We start from the raw sequence: 19,373 nt of genomic DNA, 5'->3' as shown, positions 1-19,373 counted from the left end.
TTTTTTAGAGATTAAGCATGTCGCGATAGATGTCAGACATGAGTTTATGGTCACACAAACACACACTTTGACATGATTAGAGATCACAATCTCTAGCCAGGTTAATAAGCTCAACTGACGGCGACACTAGAAGCTCGATCTATGAGAATTTGTAACTCTTAACTGAAATGTTTAACAATGTTTCTATGCTGTAAAGCTTGAAACTTAGTTGCACAGGCCACTAACTTTGGGATTAATAAGAGACTACAATTCCTAGTTGCTTTCTCAACTGATGATGACACCATAAGCTCGATCAATGAGGATGTGCACCTCTAACTGAAAGCAGACAAAATAATTTGGCATATGGTAGAAAAACGATTAGCAAGTGCCAAGAACACGTCGAATGTGTCTTTTTCTATCGTTATATTTTCGCAAACAAAATAACTAAAAGTTGGTGTCTAGTGAGCATCATCATCAAACTATAAATCCAAGAAAACGAAGTGAAAGCTTATCAATCGGGAGCTAAAGATAGACGATGACTCATTGTCATTCATCGTATGAAAGAACAAATACACCAGTGCAGGTGACCGAACTTGGCAAACAAATCACATCACACATGCATCAGCCACAGGTAGCCCCAAGATCAACCTCCTTTTCTATATATATCGGATGGCCATTTCATCCCCAGTTGGCAAAAATTGAAACAGAGTCAAGTGCAGCATGTCATTCATGTGCTCTCGGTTCAACTTTCAAAGTAGATCACCGACGATATGTAATGCACCTCTGAAATTACCACACCTACTGTTTCATCCTTGCTATTATTTATTTCAAATCACTTGGTAAAGCTTATGCTACAGGCAATAACAATATATTCAATCACCACTGAAGAAAGAAGAAGAAAAGACAAGCAATTACAAGGATATACAGATTGTGGCGACATTTCTCAAGTTGTAAAGTCTGCAAAACCTAACCACCCTGAACGTCTAAAGAAGGAATTGAACTACAAGGAATATACTGAGCGCCAAAAGAACAAATAAAATCAAAGAATGTCAGCAGCCTTCACTAACGAGACGGATTTATACGGAAACAGCAGCTTGTTAATAGAGTTTTATTCTGGTCTGAATTGGGCTTCGGCATATCGGGCACGTCTGAAGATTTTCTCCGCAGTCGCAACACGTCTGCAAAAACATAAGACATTTAAGCAAAAATATGACAATACAGGGTTGAGTTCACTTATTTAGAGATCAATGTTTCAAATTAAAATACCTGATGCCCACAACCAAAGGCCATGTCTTTTGAATTTGTAAGGCAGATGGGGCAAACCTGTTCAAAACCATGTAAAGTCTTAATCTTAGTCATCATAACTCGGGACAATTAGACACAGTATGAACCAGCACAAATTGCATAGGCGGGCAAGAGAAACAAAATGATTTAAAGCTTCCATCAAAATGATTTTACAGTTAGATCTCAAAACACAGCTACTACTTGGTTGGACAATCATGCAGTAAAAGTAAAACACAGACATATGTGCAGTGAAAACTCATGTATGCACAACTCCACATAGATTTAGTTCTACAACTAGCAATCAAACGGCGTCAACTTGTTTCATTCTCTCTGGTTGTGGTGCTAGACAGAGAGTATCACTATAGACAACCATAAGCTAAGTAACATGTGCAATTATTCAGGAATGCAAGTTAATCCCTCGTTATAAACATGGTAAACTGAATTTCAGATGTTAGCCATGTTTGCACACCTGATTATCATAACTAGAACTGGTAGCAGGTGGAGCTGTGGCTGTAGTGGATGAACTGTTGTCTTCATAATAAGGAGGAAAACTAGGCTCAGCAGAAGGTTTGCTGAAAGACGGAGCACCATATGAAGGTTTCGAACTCTGGAAAGACGACGCACCATATGAAGGTTTCGAACTCTGGAAAGACGATGCACCATAGAGAGGTGGTGGGAGAGGAACCCTGTGCGGAGAATTGCCCTTCCGACCACTACCAGTTTTAAAGAAGCAAATAAATACATAAAAATCATCAAGAGTAATCAAAAGCCTCTAGAAATAAAATAAAATAAAAAGATAGGGAATGCTGTTACCCTAGGAGATTAAGCTCTATTGTCGCTTTATACTGAGGCGGAATTTCCATCAACGCTGCAAGAGCAAATTCAGTCTCCTTTCGCAGAGAAGGCACATTCTTTGACATAATCTCCATAAAGTTCACAAACTAAAGACAAGAAAGGAAATTTGTGATTAAATTTATATCTAAAAATACTCTTGAAACAAAATAATAGAAGATCATGGGTAATTGGAACAAAAACCTATTTAATTGCTGACCACTCACTTGAAAATTATCAAATGCCCGAGCAGGAATATTGTCATCAAACTCTTTCATCATGTCCCAGGGCCCATCTCCAACACCAACTAATATAATTGATAGAGGGAACTTGCTGTGATGAAAAACCAGAGATGAGTGGATAAATAATAATTTAAAAGAAAAAAAAACAGAAATGACAAAAGTACTAATGTAGTACACTAACCTTGCTTCAACTATTGCATCAACTGTCTTCTGTTCCTGTGGACTTAGCTTGCCACGCTCAGTATCAACACTTCTGGTTACCTGAGAAATCACCAATTTGATGAGATGGTAATCATGCTATGTAGGTGAAAAGTGAAAACTTATAATAATTATAATATTTATAATAATATTAATGCCACTTCAAAGCTTTCATAGAACTGGCAATGCCACATTTACTAGAATAAATGACCCTATGTGCTACTCCATTACTGATCAACTGAGGCAAAAATTCTGGACAGCATGGGTTATCATAGCTTCTTTATACTAGGAAATCATATGACTACAGAATGTATGCCAACAACCTAAGGTAACACTGAATTCGAGTCTAAGAAGGGGAGCTGGTGCAAGTTGGTTACTCATATCATGGTATCAGTAAACAATTGGACTCTTTATATGTCCATACTCCATACTGTAAACCCTAACACATAACTTCTCAGCAGGAAAAAAATTTTTTGCTCTGATTATTATTATACAAGTACCTAAGATCAATTTAAACTAGAAAACTGCAATTTCATGAAAAAACAGCTCAATACTTGTGCATAAGTCACACACATAGGCAAAGTTATTGCTTGATCGGCACGTATGTCACTCAAGTGGCATTGCAAATAAAAGAAACAAGGAAAACTACCTGTCCATCTGCAATTATCACTAGGACATGGTATTGTCCACCACTCTGCTCAACAATAGTCACGGCCATTTCAATTATAGGTGCAAATGAAGTTGGTCCTGCCACAATTTACAAGAATAAATGTATAGTGACGGCTTAGCTAGAATGTAACTGCTTCAAGCAATAAAAAGATACTAGGAGTCATTAGGCAAACCAGAAAGGCGAAGAGTAGGAACAATTTCCTTGTACCGAGTCAACACTTCCTCAAATCCATTGCAATGTCTATCATCTGGGTAGAAACTAAAAACATCTTGATCATGAGTTGATGCTGCCAATTAACAGAAGCAGTTCTTTTCAGTCTCACTCAAAAGAAACAAAATCTCAGAGGAGCAGAATACCAGTTAAGAATTTATATATTACCATCTCCAAAACCATAACACGGAATGATGTTATCCTCGTCAAATGCAGCCAATGTTTTCCCAATAATGGTAATTGCATGTTCATATGGATTCTGACCACCCCCAATGTGATGCAAGCTTTTTCTGTTAAACGAGTTCTTGCCTACATATTTCACAAAACCACGTCAGAACCAACACACACCACATTTACATCTCAAACCATACATTTGATGCGCAAACAAGCCTCACCTGTCCACTCATTGCTCTTAGTGAAATCAATACCAACTATCAGATTGGAAGACTCAAGTCCAGCACGCGCAAGAGCCTCAGTCACCTACAAAATAATTAGACCATCCTAACACTAAGTAACATTGTAACAAGCTTCATTAAAAACCAACACAATTACACAAATGCTAACAGATCACATACCTGCTCGAGGGAGTTGTAATTGTCAGCAATCCTAGAATACCTCCTGTCCATCTTCCTCTTCCCGCCATAATCCGGCTGGGGAGGACTGGAATACTGTGAAGGAGGAGATGCTGGCTGCTGCTGCTGGGGTGCATATCCTTGGCTCTCTTCCTGCTGCGGCGGTGAATATGAATACTGCGGTGGAGGATAGGATTGGTGAGGTGGTGCATACGATGGAACTTGAGGATAACCACCACCCCAAGAAGAAGAAGAAGACCTCGAACTATAACTATTCCGCCTCAAACCCCCGTCATCCTTTGAACTCCTCCCACCCATATTTCCCCACAATGCAAATCACAACCAAAATAATCAACACCTGCAATTTTCACTAGCCAACAAAAACCCAACAACAAAATCAACCCTCTGATGAATTCAGAATTCCCAAAAAGCTCTATATATGTGTATACATGTGTATACATATATAAACAGAGCGAGGAAGTTTCATATGAGCTAAAGAAGCGGTGTTTGACACGGCTCCGGTTTCTTAGTCGTGTAGCCGCCGACTCAAGAGAACAGTTCTCTCTTTTTTGATGAGATAACGTAACAGAGTTGAACTAGCCATATCAGGTAAGCAGATATGGGGAAGTTTCTGGCCCAGATACGCATTATGACCCAACAAACTGAAATCAACGGCTACGTGAAATTCAAAAGTGAAGGCAGGAAGATCGTACCTGGGAGTGTTTAAGGAAGAAGAAGGTGTCTGAAACATTGATGAACAGGATATTTTCCCCAAGCCAAAGTCTTCTTCAAGTTACAGTGAGATTCTGGATCCAATAATTGATGACTGTTTTTCTATGAAGAATAATAAGAAAGTGCTAATCCTTTCATGTCGATCTCTCCTTATTTTTCAAAAGTGGGGGATATTGAAAACAGACGTGAAGCTCACATCATGTGAGTCACATGAATGTTTTGACAAACCGGCTAATCGCATGATGGTTGCTTCTTTCTTTTTTTCTTTCTAAACTTTTTAAAAATGTTAGAGGATAATGAGGTTTGGCTTAGTTGGTAAGGGCGGACTTGAAGTGTATCACCCACACATATTCGATCTCCGCTGTCAGTAAGTCTCGTTAACTCGCGATATGTAAATTCTCTTGCGGAAATCCATACATGAGAGTTGTGTGACAGGTATTACCCACACATATTCGATCCCCGCTGTCAGCAAGTCTCGTTAACTCGTGATATGTACATTCTCTTGCGGAAATCAATACATGAGAGTTGTGTGACAGGTACGTGTCCGTCGTAAGTCATCCAGAATTGAAATTATGGGTATGTCCTGACGATAGTGGTATATCGTAATCAAGCTCTTATTAAAACTTTTTGTATCAAAAAAAAATGTTAGATGATACAACATTACAAGTCGACCATTATGTCAGGTCAGATATAAAATTGACAACGTGAACATGAACTTTTCCTTACAAGCATGATTACTATCACAATCTAATTTAAATCTGATTTGAGAAGCTAAGTTTTAAAACAGCAGAAAATTCACTAATATATACTCATAACTTAGTTACGGTTTGTTGTAAAACGTATGTGTCTATACTCTATATATAAATTAGAACAAGACACTTTTAAAACCAAATCAATATGAGCCTACTTGATAAATCAATTCAACTTCAACCTGGGTATTTAAATAAAATATTATAATTCGTGGGTATATTCATATACATGAACAACTTCAACCAAATTACTTTGACAAATGATTCCAATTCGTGTGGATATTCATGTTTAATCTACTTTAAAAAGATACGCCCATTAATTAATAGAGTCTATATTTCATATTAAGTTTCCTCCAAAATCTTAAACATCATTACCACAATGAAACAAATAAATGAATGTAAGGAAAAACAAATAAGTTTATCTTTCACCCACCCTCTTCTAACTATTTTTTTTCCTAATGAAACATATACTAAAAAAAATACAAAATTAGCAAACTCTATGTGACATTGGCAGACTATATCACCATGATTATTTATACATGCAAAAAACAATGATGGAATCATGCATTACAAAAATCTACAATACTAAATTACTAATACACCCAAATCATTTTCCAAATTACTATAGCCCCACCAAACTGACCAAAGTTACAAACAAACGAATAATACAAAGAAAAACAGTTACACGCAATCAGGCCTTTAATAAAATGACCTTATTACCCCCAAATTGTTGCCAAATTTACAAATCACACAGATGAACGAGTACTACTAACAGCTTATCACTCGTCCTCACTCTAACCCCCGCCCATCTCTTCCTTCCTCTCCCGCGCTCCGCCGTCCATGGCCATCTCCCTCCTCTCCCCGGCTTAGGGTTTCAGCCCCACCCCCTCGGGTCGGTTCGGGTCGGGTCCTCGAATCATCAACCCACCCACAAACAACAAACAATGAAGCACAGGAATGACGTCAGCTTCCGGAAGCTGCTCAAGTCCTCCCTGCTGGGCCTCACCGTCTGCCTCGGCCTCCTCTGTTTCTACTACGGCTGGTCCTTCGGCCCCGGCTCCCGCCTCTCCGACGACGAAGACGCTTTCGGTGGGCCCCTCCCCCGTCTTCTCCGCGAGGCCCAGCCCCTCAAAAGCATTCCGGTACTTCTAATCCTTCCTTCCTTCTCTCTCATTCGGAATTCGCCGACGTCAATTAGGGTTTCGCTAATTTAATGCCGGTTTCGAATATCCTAACAGATTTGTGATGTCCAATTCTCGGAGCTGATACCGTGTCTGGACAGAAGCCAACATTACCAGCTGAAACTGAAGCTCAATTTGACGCTCATGGAGCATTACGAAAGGCATTGTCCACCGCCGCAGCGCCGCTTCAATTGCCTCATCCCGCCGCCGTTTGGATACAAGGTTTGATTGGTTGCACATTTTGCATCCTTGTTTAGTTTTGGGTTTGGTTGGTATTAGTAGTTTTGATGAACTCATTTGTAGGATTTTTTTTTCAGGTCCCGGTGAGGTGGCCGGCGAGTAGGGATGAGGTGTGGAAGGCCAACATCCCCCACACGTCGCTTGCGCAAGAGAAGTCGGATCAGAATTGGATGGTTGTGAATGGTGACAAGATCAATTTCCCCGGCGGAGGGACGCATTTCCATAATGGAGCCGATAAGTACATTGTTGCTCTTTCCAAAGTACGTTTGCGCTGATTTAATGACTTTTTAGTTACCGTTTATATTGTGTATGATGCTAGTGAATGTGATGGTTCTTTGATAAGATCGCTCCTAAGCTATGGTTTATTATTGGTGTAGATGCTTAAGTTTAATGACTCTAGATTCAACAATGGTGGAAATATTCGCAATGTGCTTGATGTCGGTTGTGGGGTTGCGAGTTTTGGGGCGTATCTTCTTTCGCATCATGTCATTGCCATGTCACTGGCTCCTAATGATGTGCATGAGAATCAGATACAGTTTGCGTTAGAGAGGGGGATTCCATCAACTCTTGGTATTTTGGGTACAAAAAGACTTACTTATCCAAGCAGATCGTTTGAGCTGGCGCATTGCTCACGCTGCCGGATAGATTGGCTTCAAAGAGATGGAATTCTCTTATTAGAGCTTGACAGAGTACTGAGACCTGGAGGGTATTTTGTGTACACTTCTCCTGAAGCATATGCACATGACCCTGAAAATCAGAGGATCTGGAGTGCTATGTCTGATCTTACAAAAAGAATGTGCTGGAGAGTTGTAGCCAAGAAAGATCAGAGTGTAGTATGGGCCAAGCCACTGTCTAATAGTTGTTACTTGAAGAGAGATTCTTGGACCCAGCCCCCTCTGTGCAATTCTGATGATGACCCAGATGCAAGTTGGAATGTGACCATGAAGGCCTGCATTTCTCAATACTCTGCGAGTAAGTAGGTTAATAATATGACCACTGTTGTTTCTTTCGACTTTCACCATCTAGATTTTCTCACTATTAAATTACAATACAGAGGTGCATAGGGAAAGAGGAAGCAAACTTGCCCCTTGGCCTCAGAGGCTTAAAGCAGCACCCCCTCGCCTGGAGGAAATTGGTGTCAGTCCTGAAGAATTCAAAGAGGACAGTGTAAGATTCCTGATCACAAGCTTAACTCTTTTCGATGTTATCTTTTATTGATCTGTTAAATGAGTACCTATGAAATCCCTGTGATACAGATCATATGGCATTATAGAGTCATTGAATACTGGAAGCAGATGAAGTCTGTTATCGAGAGAAATTCATTCAGAAATGTCATGGATATGAACTCACACCTTGGTGGATTTGCTACTGCCTTGAATGGAAAAGATGTATGGGTAATGAACGTTGCTCCTGTCCATGTTTCTGCCAATTTAAAGATTGTTTATGATCGAGGATTGATTGGAACTATTCATGACTGGTACACATTCCTTTCACTTCTATCAGTTATGTGTTTGGAACTGATCTGTGAATCTATGATTTCTACATAAAAGTGGTTGCTCTGTTGAAATTTGACATTCCAAATTTGGTTACTTTCCCTGACTGTTTGTCCTCACTGTATATTATAGGTGTGAAGCGTTTTCCACGTACCCACGTACATATGATCTTCTACATGCATGGGCAGTATTTTCAAATATTGAGGAACGTGGATGCAGTACAGAGGATCTATTGATTGAAATGGATAGGATATTGAGACCCAATGGGTTTGTCATCATAAGAGACAAACCCTCTGTTATTAACTACATCCGAAAGTTTGTGACTGCCTTGAAGTGGGATGACTGGTTGTCAGAAGTTGAACCACGAGTTGATGCTCTTTCCTCAGGTGAAGAGAGAGTTTTGATTGCAAGAAAAAAGTTGTGGGATGAGGAGCATACATCAATGTGATTTGGCCATGAGTTTCAGACTTTCAGGTATATGCCCTATTTTTTCCTCATATTAAAATTGGTTTTGTGGACTTCTTAATGCTAGCAAGTTTTTCTGCATGCAATTGAACTCCAATCATTGAAGTAAAAATCTGTTAAATCATTATTATTGCCCGTATTTGTTGTGTACTTCAAATTCCACTGCTGTATATGAGAATCTTGACATTGCTTTATGATGCAGGCCCGCTGCAATACAATCTTTGAGTTTAACTCACCTCAGATGATGAAAAAGAGAATGTACTAATATGTGAAAGGCAACAATGTGATGCCTTCAGCAGATGTTCATCACCACTGAAGGCCGCAGATGTGATTTCTTTGGGAGTGAAGAGAGAGCACAATCGATTATCGAAAAGCTTGCTTAGCCAGGACCAGGGAACTTTTGTTTTCTGTAACTATTTTCAACTGTCCAAAGTACCCAATTGGAATTGAGATGTTCACTTTTGATTACAATTACTCTTTTACATTCATTTCATTATAGAATAACCCTTATGTACAAGACATTTTGTCAAAATTGTGGTTAAGAATGAGTACATATATGATTTTGGATCAATGATTTATGATCTTCATTTGATCTATACTATGACAAAGTCATTCACAATACCTGCGCTAATGCTCTCGAGTCTTGTGATGAACAATCCCCAACATGCCCGAAATCGAAACATTGTAGCAAGCTAAGCAGGAGAGTAGTGTTTGTTGGAGGCAAAACCAAACATGTTAGAACAATAGTCTCCACATGGGAAAGACACGAGACATGCGTCGTTCTGTTCCCGCTAATATCGTAGCAATTCCATTTTCCACTTTTCCATTTCAGGCTTTCCAATTCCATAGGATTAGGGGCATTGCCAAAAAGCTTTATAGACTACGAAGACAGACAATCGAGCTTCATCATAGCAAGCAATGGATTCTGAAGATGTGGCTTCTTCATTGAGCATTGGCATCAAACATCATCTTTCTCTCCAATCTAACAATGGATCAACCTCCTCTAGTTCCAAAGCCCCAACTAAGCAATCCTTCTTCATTGGTAACTATACTCATCAAAACCCTAATACCAAATATACGTGGTTATTGAATCTTTACCATAATGTTCTTAAAATGCTGATTATGTCACATATATTTGTGTTGTTTAGGTGTTGCTGGAGGCACTGCATCTGGAAAAACCACAGTGTGCAATTTGATCATCTCTCAACTACGTGATCAACGAGTTGTTTTAGTAAATCAAGTAATCTTTGTTACACTAATTTGATTTCAAATTTTGGGGTTATTTGAGTTTACACAATGTGATAAATCGGAGGAGGTAGGTTTTCTTGGTGGCTGTAATTATGATTTCTTGTGCTTCCTATGTCAAGGATTCATTTTATCACTCCTTGAATGAGGAGAAGTTGAAGAAGGTGCATGAATACAACTTTGACCATCCCGGTAAATGATTAATTAACCCGCAATGTTTGACTTCATCTGAATATTTTACCACTACCATCATCTGCATCGATTTTATTTTCGTGTTGTCTTCTCCAGAGGCCTTTGATACGGAGTTGTTGCTTTCTTGTATGGAGAAGTTAAAGCTTGGACAGGCAGTTAGCATCCCAAACTATGATTTTAAGACCCATCAAAGCATAGAACCGGCTCGACAGGTAGTGAATATGATCTGCAGTTAGAATCCAATCAAGTTCATAGTGTTTGTTTTAGCCACATTGGAATGTAACCATGAATAATTGATCAAAATGTTTTGCAACATTGCTGATCAATTACAGGTTAAGCCCTCAGACATTATCATCTTAGAAGGAATACTTGTTCTTCATGATCCTCGTGTCCGTGATCTCATGAACATGAAGATCTTTGTCGACACAGGTTATCTTTGTCTATTTGTTCTTGAATGTGAATCATTGATTATAAAGAAAATCCTTCAACACCATTGACTATGGTGTACCACACAGAAAGTTGCACATTGATCACTCAATTTTAAATGTGAAGAACTTGCTTATAACTTCATGACTGGAGACCTTGAGCTTTCTTGTATTTGCCTCTTGATCTTGTATGGTCACTTATCCAAAACTATATCCTACACCAGTGCAGACTCTGATTTACGGCTCTCAAGGAGAATTCAACGTGATACTGTCGAAAGAGGCAGAAATATACAGAATGTGCTTGAACAAGTTAGTTAGATTTCTCCTGTACTTTTCTAACTATCTTGAATGCTAATGTTGTTAATCTACTCGACTACTCATCGCAGCACTGCAGAGAACTGATCACATAGTAGCTTCCATGCAGTCTTAAATTTTATGAAGTCTACAATGTTTGCTCTAGCTCTTTTTCTCCTGACATTGTTTTAAAATGACATAATCTAATATCTTTGGCCTACTTCTTGATGAAAATTTTGCAGTATACCAAATTCGTGAAGCCTAGTTTTGATGAATTCATACTGCCCTCGAAAAAGTATGCAGATATAATCATACCTCGAGGTGGAGATAATGATGTTGCAATTGACTTGATAGTACAACATATTCAGACCAAGCTTGGCCAACATGATCTGTGTAAAATTTATCCAAATCTTTTCCTCATCTTTTCCACATTTCAGGTAGCATTCATAGCTTTGTTAACCCAACACCACTAAATATATTTATGTCTTTGAACTGCTCAATCATGTTTGAATGTATAAGTGAAATCTTTGCATTTTGACTGCTACTTCTTTGGTTTGGTTCAGATACGAGGAATGCATACATTAATCCGTGATGCCGAAACAACAAAGCATGACTTTGTATTTTACTCGGACCGACTTATTCGCTTGGTATAACTAGTGTTGCATACACACAATACTAGAGTATTGATAAACATTATATTCTAAACTTCTGTGCACCTTGCGCCAAACTTTCAGGTTGTGGAGCATGGGCTAGGTCATCTTCCCTTCCATGAACAACAAATTACTACCCCAACAGGTATAGCTCAGCATTCAGTTCCAAGCCATCAAAACTTGTTCTCATCTGTCACCACCTTGTTATACTCATAGAGGACCTCAGACGAAAACTCGTAACTTAATAATCATTACAAGTAATTGTTGTTATCTGTTGCAGGATCTATATACAGTGGAGTTGTTTTCTGTAGAAGGCTGTGCGGTGTTTCAGTTATTAGAAGGTATGTTTCTTATTGTGCTTCTGATGATAGATATCTTATGCACAAGAGCTAACCCAAAACCAGTAATGATAGACACATTTCCTAAGATTGTGCTTGATCTTCTAATATCAGTGGAGAAAGCATGGAGAATGCACTTAGAGCATGTTGTAAGGGAATAAAAATCGGAAAGATCCTCATCCACGGAGAGGGTAACAATGGTCGACAGGTTTGTGTTAGATAATCTTTCTGTCACATCTCTCTTTGTATGTTCAATGTCCTTACAATGTGTGTTGCTGCAGTTGATCTATGAGAAGCTACCGAAAGACATCTCAAGCCGGCAAGTACTATTCCTCGATCCTGTTCTCTCTTCAGGTTTGAGAAAAAACACCTATCATCTAATTTTCAAGCAGCATATGAAGTTATCTAAATCTCTGAATTGTTAGGGAACTCGGCCATCAAAGCTATATCTCTGCTACTCAGTAAGGGAGTACCAGAATCCAACATCATCTTCCTTAACCTCATAGCAGTGAGTAATCACTCTGATCATGTTCCATGGAAATTCCTATTTTGTGGTAGTGTATGAAACAAATCCTTTCATGCAGGCACCGGAGGGAATCCATGCGGTATGCAAGAGATTTCCAATGCTGAAACTTGTTACATCGGAGATCGACTTATCTTTGAACGAGGATTTGCGTGTGATCCCAGGCATGGGAGAGTTTGGTGATCGTTATTTTGGGACAGATAGTAATGAGGCCGGTTCTGGTTCAACTTCTAGTTCAAGCTCAAAGTCACCTAAATAAATGCCTTCTAGTTCATTCCCAGTGTCTCAGGTTTTGTAATTGCTAAGATCATGTTCAACCATATATACATATGTTCTAGCTATCCATGTACATATATCCACTCCGCAAAGGAATTGCAAGGTGACACCTAAATAAATGCCTTCTGTTCTCGTAGTGTAAGAACAGAAGAGTAGTGCTTCAATGTGACATTCTAAAAAGAGATTTTGTTATCGATGACTGTAAGCCTCGAATCAAATGCACTAATTCTTGACATACCATTGTTTGTTAGTAAGCAACTTCATACCATTTCAATAATGGATTGTATTAGCCTAAGATGCGTCTTAATTTTGTTGACATGTTATCCTATCAATCAATCAAATAATATTCCGAAATCTAAGTCATCAACCCTCTGTCACTGAGTGGCTTAAAGCCTTAAAAAAATGGTGTTTGACACTTTGGCATATACTAATTATACAGACCAAGTTGTTATGTGGTCATATTCATCCACCTTAGTTCATGTCACACTCTTAATTGTCTTGACATTGAAACCAAGTCTCCCACTGATGAACCGTACACTTGAAGTGCAAGCGAAGAAATAACCAAACCCGACCCCAATCATGTATCAAATATATTCACACCTCTAACCACATTCTGTCTCCTACCTTCAATTCTTTCAATGGAGACCCAAAATCTTCAAGTCGTTCCAGTACAACATGATTACCGCGCCAATGTTGACACTTCTCGGGCCTTCAGCTCCGTCAAGGAAGCTGTTGCCGTCTTCGGAGAGCGGCTTCTCCTCGGAGAGTTCTTTTCACCATCACCATCCCCTAAACCACCGCAGCTGCTTCCACCTTACACCAAGGAAGAAACGGAAATAATTTCATCAAGGAACAAGTTTGTCACTTCACCAAGTACTAGTGCTGATCCACAAAGTGATGAAAGTGATCATGTTTTGGATAGTCTCAAGAAACTTGAGGCTGAGCTTGAACAAACCAAGGTGGAGTTGAAGTTGCTCAAGGAGAGAGAGTCCGAAACTGAGGTGGCATTGGCAACCTTGAATGCAGAGCTTCACAAGAACATGTCCAAGTTGGCTCAGGCTGAGGCCGCTGCAGCAGCTAAGGCAGCGGATAGTAGTAATCACCATGTTATCAGTTCCATGAGAACAAATTCGGAGGAAGCAGAGAGGAATGTTAAGATGGACCAGTGGTCGATGATCAGGATGGAGGACTCTACATCTTTGGCTCAGATGTTGAGCATTGGTGCTCAACATGAGAAGCAATATGGCTATGGGAGCGGAGGCAAAAGAGAGAGGAATAATAAGATGATGAAGAAAAAACCTATTGTTCCTCTTCTGCAGGACTTGTTTTCTTGGAAAAAGGGGTCTTCCACTCCCCTCCATGACCATCTCTATTCGTCTCCAAAACTCTATTATTGAGCATGGGTAAATATCAACAAAAATATCATTTGCAACTTTACCTGATTTCTGTTTTATTTGTTTTGAAGTACTGTGTAATGCAAATTGTTGTGTATGCTGTTCATATATATTATCAAGCCAGCTTTTGTATCAATTTAAATCAAATATTTCATCACAAGAAATTACGTAATCAGATGTACAACAATGTTTACAAATTGATCAAAATGCAAAATTTCACGTCCTACAAGAGTTCAGAAATCTTAATCTAGGATAATGCGAAACCCAACTATTAGATGGTGCCTCCAACATATCTATTTTTAGGTTCAATCATGTCCCTTTACTTGGGTGGTACATGATATGTTGGCACAATCCTACACTCTCCCAACCCAAATTACAAATGAGACAAAGCAAACAAGATTATGCGAGTAATGCAAAAATGGTCAAGTGCAAGGAAGAAGAATTGTATTTTAAAAGCCTTCAGGTACCCTATGTCTTACCAGATAAACTCTTCGTAGTAATAGAATGAACTTTTCTACATCAATCATGTGAAGGTGGTCAGATCATGCCGGGCTCTTTTTACTCTTCTTCTTTCTTGAAGCAAAGCTGCTTGGTCCAATTTCTATGGACATTCTTTTTGTCCTGCAAGACACCAAGATCAATTAACCAGATTCAAAAGAACATGAAATATAATTGTTTCCAAAGAAAAGAAAACCGGGATGCATATTGGTTCTTCCACCCAAAGCACATAGTGAAGCAGTGGCATACCGCATTGAGATCTCTTCCGATTCCTTGTCACCATCTTCAGCTGCATAATGTCAAAGAAATAAGGTATGAAATTGTGGTTCAAGTAGGACGGTTCAAATCACTACTGATTTTTATCAACTTTATGCCATCAATCTGACAATTCTCTACACTAAAACGCATATTCCTGTATGTGTCGTTGATGATACATGCAACATTCTTGATTCAAAAAAGAGCATAAAAGAAGAGTACAACCAGTCGATTTGTGGATGGAAAAGAGTATAAAGCCACAACTTATATATCAATAATCACAAGCCAAATCTAAAACAATGGACTTATGCAGAACACTTGAGCAGTTCAACTGATGACAACTTCCAAAATAATGACAACAATCAACATTACATCTACAAAAGTTGGAAACAAAGACAGCATATAGAAATAAAAGCAAGTTCAGATTCATACCAATTTCATCAACATCGTCACTTTTGTTCTCATCATTGCTCTCTGACTCTGAATCAGAACCCCATCTGTCACCGCCATCATCAAAATCCCAACGTGCTCCTGGTGGAGGGATCCAAAACTCAGCTTCTTCCAAATCACCTTCTTCACTATGAGACTTGGGTGTGTCAGTGATGATGTCATCATCACCATCCTCCTCCTCCATCACCGCCGCCTCCTTTTTCATTTTCTTCTTCTTCTTCTTATCCTTTTTCTCCTTCTTAGCACCATCTTTGCTTGGCTTAGATACTTTTTCAGGTTTCTGACCATCCAGCTCTTCTTCCATTTCGTTCAAACTTAGCTTTCCTTCTTCCATTTCCTCTGTTTTAAGTAAAATTATCATCAAGTTCATACACCAAGAACTTTGCATACATTTGTTTCAAACAAGTACTAATAAGAAGCACATAAACACATTATAACAAAGAAAGAAAGACAAATACAAACCCAGTCTGTTGAGGAATCGTTTTCCATTGATATGCTTCCAAATGTGCTCCTCCGTCTTATTAATGGTATCCTCAGTTAACTTACACACCACCTTTGACCTACAAAAAGAAGCAAACTAACAGAGTATCAGCACCAAAACCAATACTCAACACATATTCACTTACCTATCAGCTAAAATTTCATTGAAGCAACAACAATTCAAAGCAAACCAGACATACCCAACATGAATTACCCCAGAAAACAATCAAAGCTAAAGCCTTTTATGTGTCTTCTCCTAAACCCTAAACCCTAAAAACCAAGACCCAACACAATTAAAGGTCAAACCTTTAAGGATTTTCCACCAAATTAAAAAAGGGTAGAGAGCTATACCGAGAAAGAGGGTCCTGCTTAAACATGTTAAGAGGAGGCTTCTTATGAGAGAGCGCAAATTCAATGAGCCCCAAACGGCACCGTTTGCTGTTAGAGTAGGATTCGATGTCTTTGGCCAGCAATTGGTGACCAGTCTCGACGCACTGGAAGCGACCATTCTCGAGCTCCTTGAAGGTCGGCGACCCCAGTAGGTTATTCCCTTCCTTAGTATTATTAGTGCTCTTCTCCTCACTAGTCGCCATTGCTGATTTGCTAAAGCTACCTATGAGCTTCACACAAATAGAGAGAGAGGAAGAGTGGATTGGGTTTCATAGACCTAAGCCCAAAGTTTTGGCCCATCTTGAGTGATGACCCAATTGGTTTTTTAACAAATTGTTTGAGCCAAAATAATTAGTGCTCTCTTTGGTAATTGTGTTTTAGATTCAAAGATTTGTCACGAGTCAACAAACATACAGCATCTTTAGAAATTCTTTCAATGAAATAAATAGTTAAATTCTTGGTGGCTCGTCTATTATTCATGCTGTGAAATTATATTATCGCGGTGGTGTATTGTTGCGTAAATATTATAATAAGGTTATAACTTTCACGGAATGTTTGATCGAACTAGTCAAATAATTGATACACGTTTATATTCTACATTTCTACTCAATACTCATGTACTCTCATGATATACAGGTGAGAAGCCAGTTCATAGGATCCTCTCACAATACTCAATACTCATGTACACTAATTGTAATGATATGATTCTAGTTTAATAATAAAAAAGATGAGCATGTGTCACATGCATCACTACAGAAAAGATCCTGCTTAAGTAATCATCTCTCTCGCAGCATGCCATAATCATCAAGAATTAAGAAACAACATATGCTGACCAAAACAACCAATTGTCTTCCAAACCAAAGTACATAAATTATGGCACCATTACGGGAAGACATTAGTGGAATAGATCACAATTGCTGGAGATTCTCATTATAAGTAGCTTACTTATAGATGACATTAGTCTCAATTCTCAAATGACTAGCTTACTTGTCTGGAACATCATTCGGTTTGATCTGATTATAAATTAAGAGGTGAGGGCCTATATTCAAATGTGCCCTGCATATCTGTGACATATCACATATATAGTGCAGTAAAGAAAATGAAGATTGGAAGAGTTTTGGTGGCGAGCATTTTGGTCACATATGCGCTAGTAATCTGTGTGAGAGGTGAAGCAGATGCATCGCCACCTTCGGTTTCGGCTTGTGACTTTCCAGCAATCTATAACTTTGGAGACTCGAATTCAGATACCGGTGGTATATCTGCTGCATTCTACGCCATGCCATCACCCTACGGCGACACTTTCTTCCACAGACCAGCTGGAAGGGGCAGTGATGGCCGTCTAATAATAGATTTCATAGGTAAATTCTGAAGGACCGTTGTCCCATGTTATCATGTTTGCATTGTTAACAATTAGTGTTGTTCATGAATTGTACTGTGGTATGATATGCAGCTGAGAAGCTGGGGTTGCCGTACCTGAGTTCATATATGGACTCAATTCGGAGCAATTTTCGACACGGTGCCAATTTTGCTTCAGGAGGAGCAACCATCAGGAGGCAGAATGAGTCATGGTTTGACAATGGTGTGAGTCCTTTTCCTCTTGACATCCAGTTTGTCCAGTATGATCAATTCAAGGGGCGTACCACCACTCTTTACAACCAAGGTCCTTGCCTAATTCGCCTTTTTTTGGGTTTTGAGTGACATGTATGAGAGATTTCATCCTCATTATTTGGTTTGATGTGCAGCTAAGGAACTTTCCGACACACAAGATCTCCCCAGAGCCGAGGACTTCTCAAAGGCTCTTTACACTTTCGATATAGGCCAAAATGATCTAGCTGCTGGTTTTCGGAAGTTGAGTACCGAGCAAATTCTAGCAGAAATTCCAGACATTGTTAACCAGTTGGCTGCAACAGTCCGAGTACGTATATGTACACCTGTGTATTGTGAATCTTGTCTCTCTATGCCAATAGCCCTTGCTTACAAATTTAGCACATTTTCTTATGTCACAGAGTTTGTATGATCGAGGGGCAAGGGCATTCTGGATACACAACACTGGTCCACTAGGTTGCTTGGGAGTGACATTACACTACATCCATGACCCGAGCCCTCCCGGATACCTTGATCGCCATGGTTGCGTGAAGATTCAAAACGATATGGCGAGACAGTTCAATAAGCTACTCAAGCAGAAAGTGATCCAATTAAGAAAGGAACTCACTTATTCTGCAATAACATATGTCAATGTCTTTGCTGCAAAGTATAAACTCATCAGCAATGCAAAGAAGCTAGGTAAGATTAGTTTATGCTCATGATTTCAATTCAACAATTAAATTTGGTACACTTATACTTAAATCTATGCAGGGTTTTTAGATAAAACGAAGATCTGCTGTGGATATCATCAGGATTATGACCATGTGTATTGTGGGAATAAGGGAAAGATAAATGGGAGTGAAATATATGCAGGTTCGTGTGAAGATCCTTCCATGTATATAAGCTGGGATGGTGTGCACTACACAGAGGCTGCAAATCATTGGATCGCTAATCAGATTGCCAGTGGTTCTTTCTCAGATCCACCAGTTTCACTCACAAATGCATGTCATAGGCTTTAAACTCTGTTAAATTAGTACTTTCCAATCTTAGTTATAGTTAACATGAAGTAATTGACAATTCGACTCGGTAATTTTGGTCGATGTACTGCGTAATGTTTGCAGTCCTGTTCATTGACTTGAAGTTACAGGGTACGTACACACTTCACACAAACTTTTACCAACTTAATCATATGATTTGTACCTTAAAAATTGCACTCTAAACCACATACATAATCGTCATTGGAAACGGTACGGTTTTGAGTAAACCATCTAGCTAGATAGTCTAATGACATTTATAGCTAGCTTTGTTACGTCTTCAAAGACTTACCCTTACAATGCAACAAATCTAAACAAGTGTTATCAAATGTGACGTAGTCCTCTGGTGAGTCTGGTTTGTTGGATGTATTACCAATATTGAAGGACTTCAATTCGTCATTTGTAACATTAAATGTAGACATTTTGGTGCCTTAGTAAGAAAAACTCTTTTGAAGGATACCGATACAAGGAAAGAAAAGTAGTTGTACACCCTATATTA

General features: G+C 39.0%; 6 protein-coding genes across 8 annotated transcripts; 4 read left to right on the top strand and 2 right to left on the bottom strand.

Annotated features, from left to right (window-relative positions):
• Window positions 1–890: 890 nt before the first annotated feature.
• Window positions 891–4,860, bottom strand: LOC126800868 (E3 ubiquitin-protein ligase RGLG2). 3 transcript variants are annotated; one of them, XM_050528287.1, is made up of 12 exons: window positions 4,700–4,860; window positions 3,990–4,356; window positions 3,810–3,894; window positions 3,583–3,723; window positions 3,377–3,490; window positions 3,184–3,281; window positions 2,518–2,597; window positions 2,322–2,427; window positions 2,077–2,204; window positions 1,733–1,976; window positions 1,246–1,302; window positions 891–1,157 (listed from the first exon to the last, which is right to left on the bottom strand). In XM_050528287.1, the coding sequence occupies exons 2-12, from the start codon at window positions 4,302–4,304 to the stop codon at window positions 1,077–1,079; spliced, it is 1,449 nt and encodes a 482-aa protein (XP_050384244.1). In that variant the 5' UTR covers window positions 4,305–4,356; window positions 4,700–4,860; the 3' UTR covers window positions 891–1,076. The 3 variants fall into 3 exon arrangements, with proteins under 3 accessions (XP_050384244.1, XP_050384246.1, XP_050384247.1); XM_050528289.1 differs by having other exon boundaries at window positions 3,990–4,344; window positions 4,700–4,813; XM_050528290.1 differs by having other exon boundaries at window positions 3,990–4,163; window positions 4,700–4,758.
• Window positions 4,861–6,363: 1,503 nt separating this feature from the next.
• Window positions 6,364–9,415, top strand: LOC126800667 (probable methyltransferase PMT9). The gene is made up of 8 exons (XM_050528064.1): window positions 6,364–6,609; window positions 6,706–6,870; window positions 6,966–7,148; window positions 7,266–7,860; window positions 7,943–8,055; window positions 8,145–8,365; window positions 8,514–8,855; window positions 9,049–9,415. The coding sequence occupies exons 1-7, from the start codon at window positions 6,412–6,414 to the stop codon at window positions 8,827–8,829; spliced, it is 1,791 nt and encodes a 596-aa protein (XP_050384021.1). The 5' UTR covers window positions 6,364–6,411; the 3' UTR covers window positions 8,830–8,855; window positions 9,049–9,415.
• Window positions 9,416–9,764: 349 nt separating this feature from the next.
• LOC126800668 (uridine kinase-like protein 5) lies at window positions 9,765–12,772 on the top strand. Its single transcript, XM_050528066.1, has 14 exons — window positions 9,765–9,888; window positions 9,995–10,086; window positions 10,214–10,283; window positions 10,380–10,495; window positions 10,616–10,712; window positions 10,938–11,017; window positions 11,245–11,439; window positions 11,566–11,649; window positions 11,737–11,797; window positions 11,933–11,993; window positions 12,105–12,198; window positions 12,272–12,344; window positions 12,416–12,498; window positions 12,575–12,772. Exons 1-14 carry the CDS (start codon window positions 9,765–9,767, stop codon window positions 12,770–12,772), a joined length of 1,428 nt encoding a protein of 475 aa, XP_050384023.1.
• Window positions 12,773–13,332: 560 nt separating this feature from the next.
• LOC126798858 (WEB family protein At2g17940) lies at window positions 13,333–14,231 on the top strand. Its single transcript, XM_050525932.1, has one exon. It carries the CDS (start codon window positions 13,428–13,430, stop codon window positions 14,184–14,186), a length of 759 nt encoding a protein of 252 aa, XP_050381889.1. The 5' UTR covers window positions 13,333–13,427; the 3' UTR covers window positions 14,187–14,231.
• Window positions 14,232–14,358: 127 nt separating this feature from the next.
• Window positions 14,359–16,466, bottom strand: LOC126798857 (uncharacterized). The gene is made up of 5 exons (XM_050525931.1): window positions 16,218–16,466; window positions 15,849–15,946; window positions 15,369–15,725; window positions 14,931–14,970; window positions 14,359–14,804 (listed from the first exon to the last, which is right to left on the bottom strand). Exons 1-5 carry the CDS (start codon window positions 16,457–16,459, stop codon window positions 14,726–14,728), a joined length of 816 nt encoding a protein of 271 aa, XP_050381888.1. The 5' UTR covers window positions 16,460–16,466; the 3' UTR covers window positions 14,359–14,725.
• A 787-nt stretch (window positions 16,467–17,253) lies between these two features.
• On the top strand, window positions 17,254–18,889 carry LOC126799198 (GDSL esterase/lipase At5g14450-like). Its single transcript, XM_050526347.1, has 5 exons — window positions 17,254–17,614; window positions 17,707–17,916; window positions 17,999–18,171; window positions 18,263–18,539; window positions 18,612–18,889. Exons 1-5 carry the CDS (start codon window positions 17,356–17,358, stop codon window positions 18,857–18,859), a joined length of 1,167 nt encoding a protein of 388 aa, XP_050382304.1. The 5' UTR covers window positions 17,254–17,355; the 3' UTR covers window positions 18,860–18,889.
• The last annotated feature ends 484 nt before the right edge of the window (window positions 18,890–19,373 follow it).

This window comes from Argentina anserina, chromosome 6 (assembly GCF_933775445.1).
Source record: "Argentina anserina chromosome 6, drPotAnse1.1, whole genome shotgun sequence".
Taxonomy (NCBI): domain Eukaryota; kingdom Viridiplantae; phylum Streptophyta; class Magnoliopsida; order Rosales; family Rosaceae; genus Argentina; species Argentina anserina.
The sequence above is the reverse complement of the archived record's forward strand: the minus strand, read 5'-3'. Positions and strand labels throughout refer to the sequence as shown.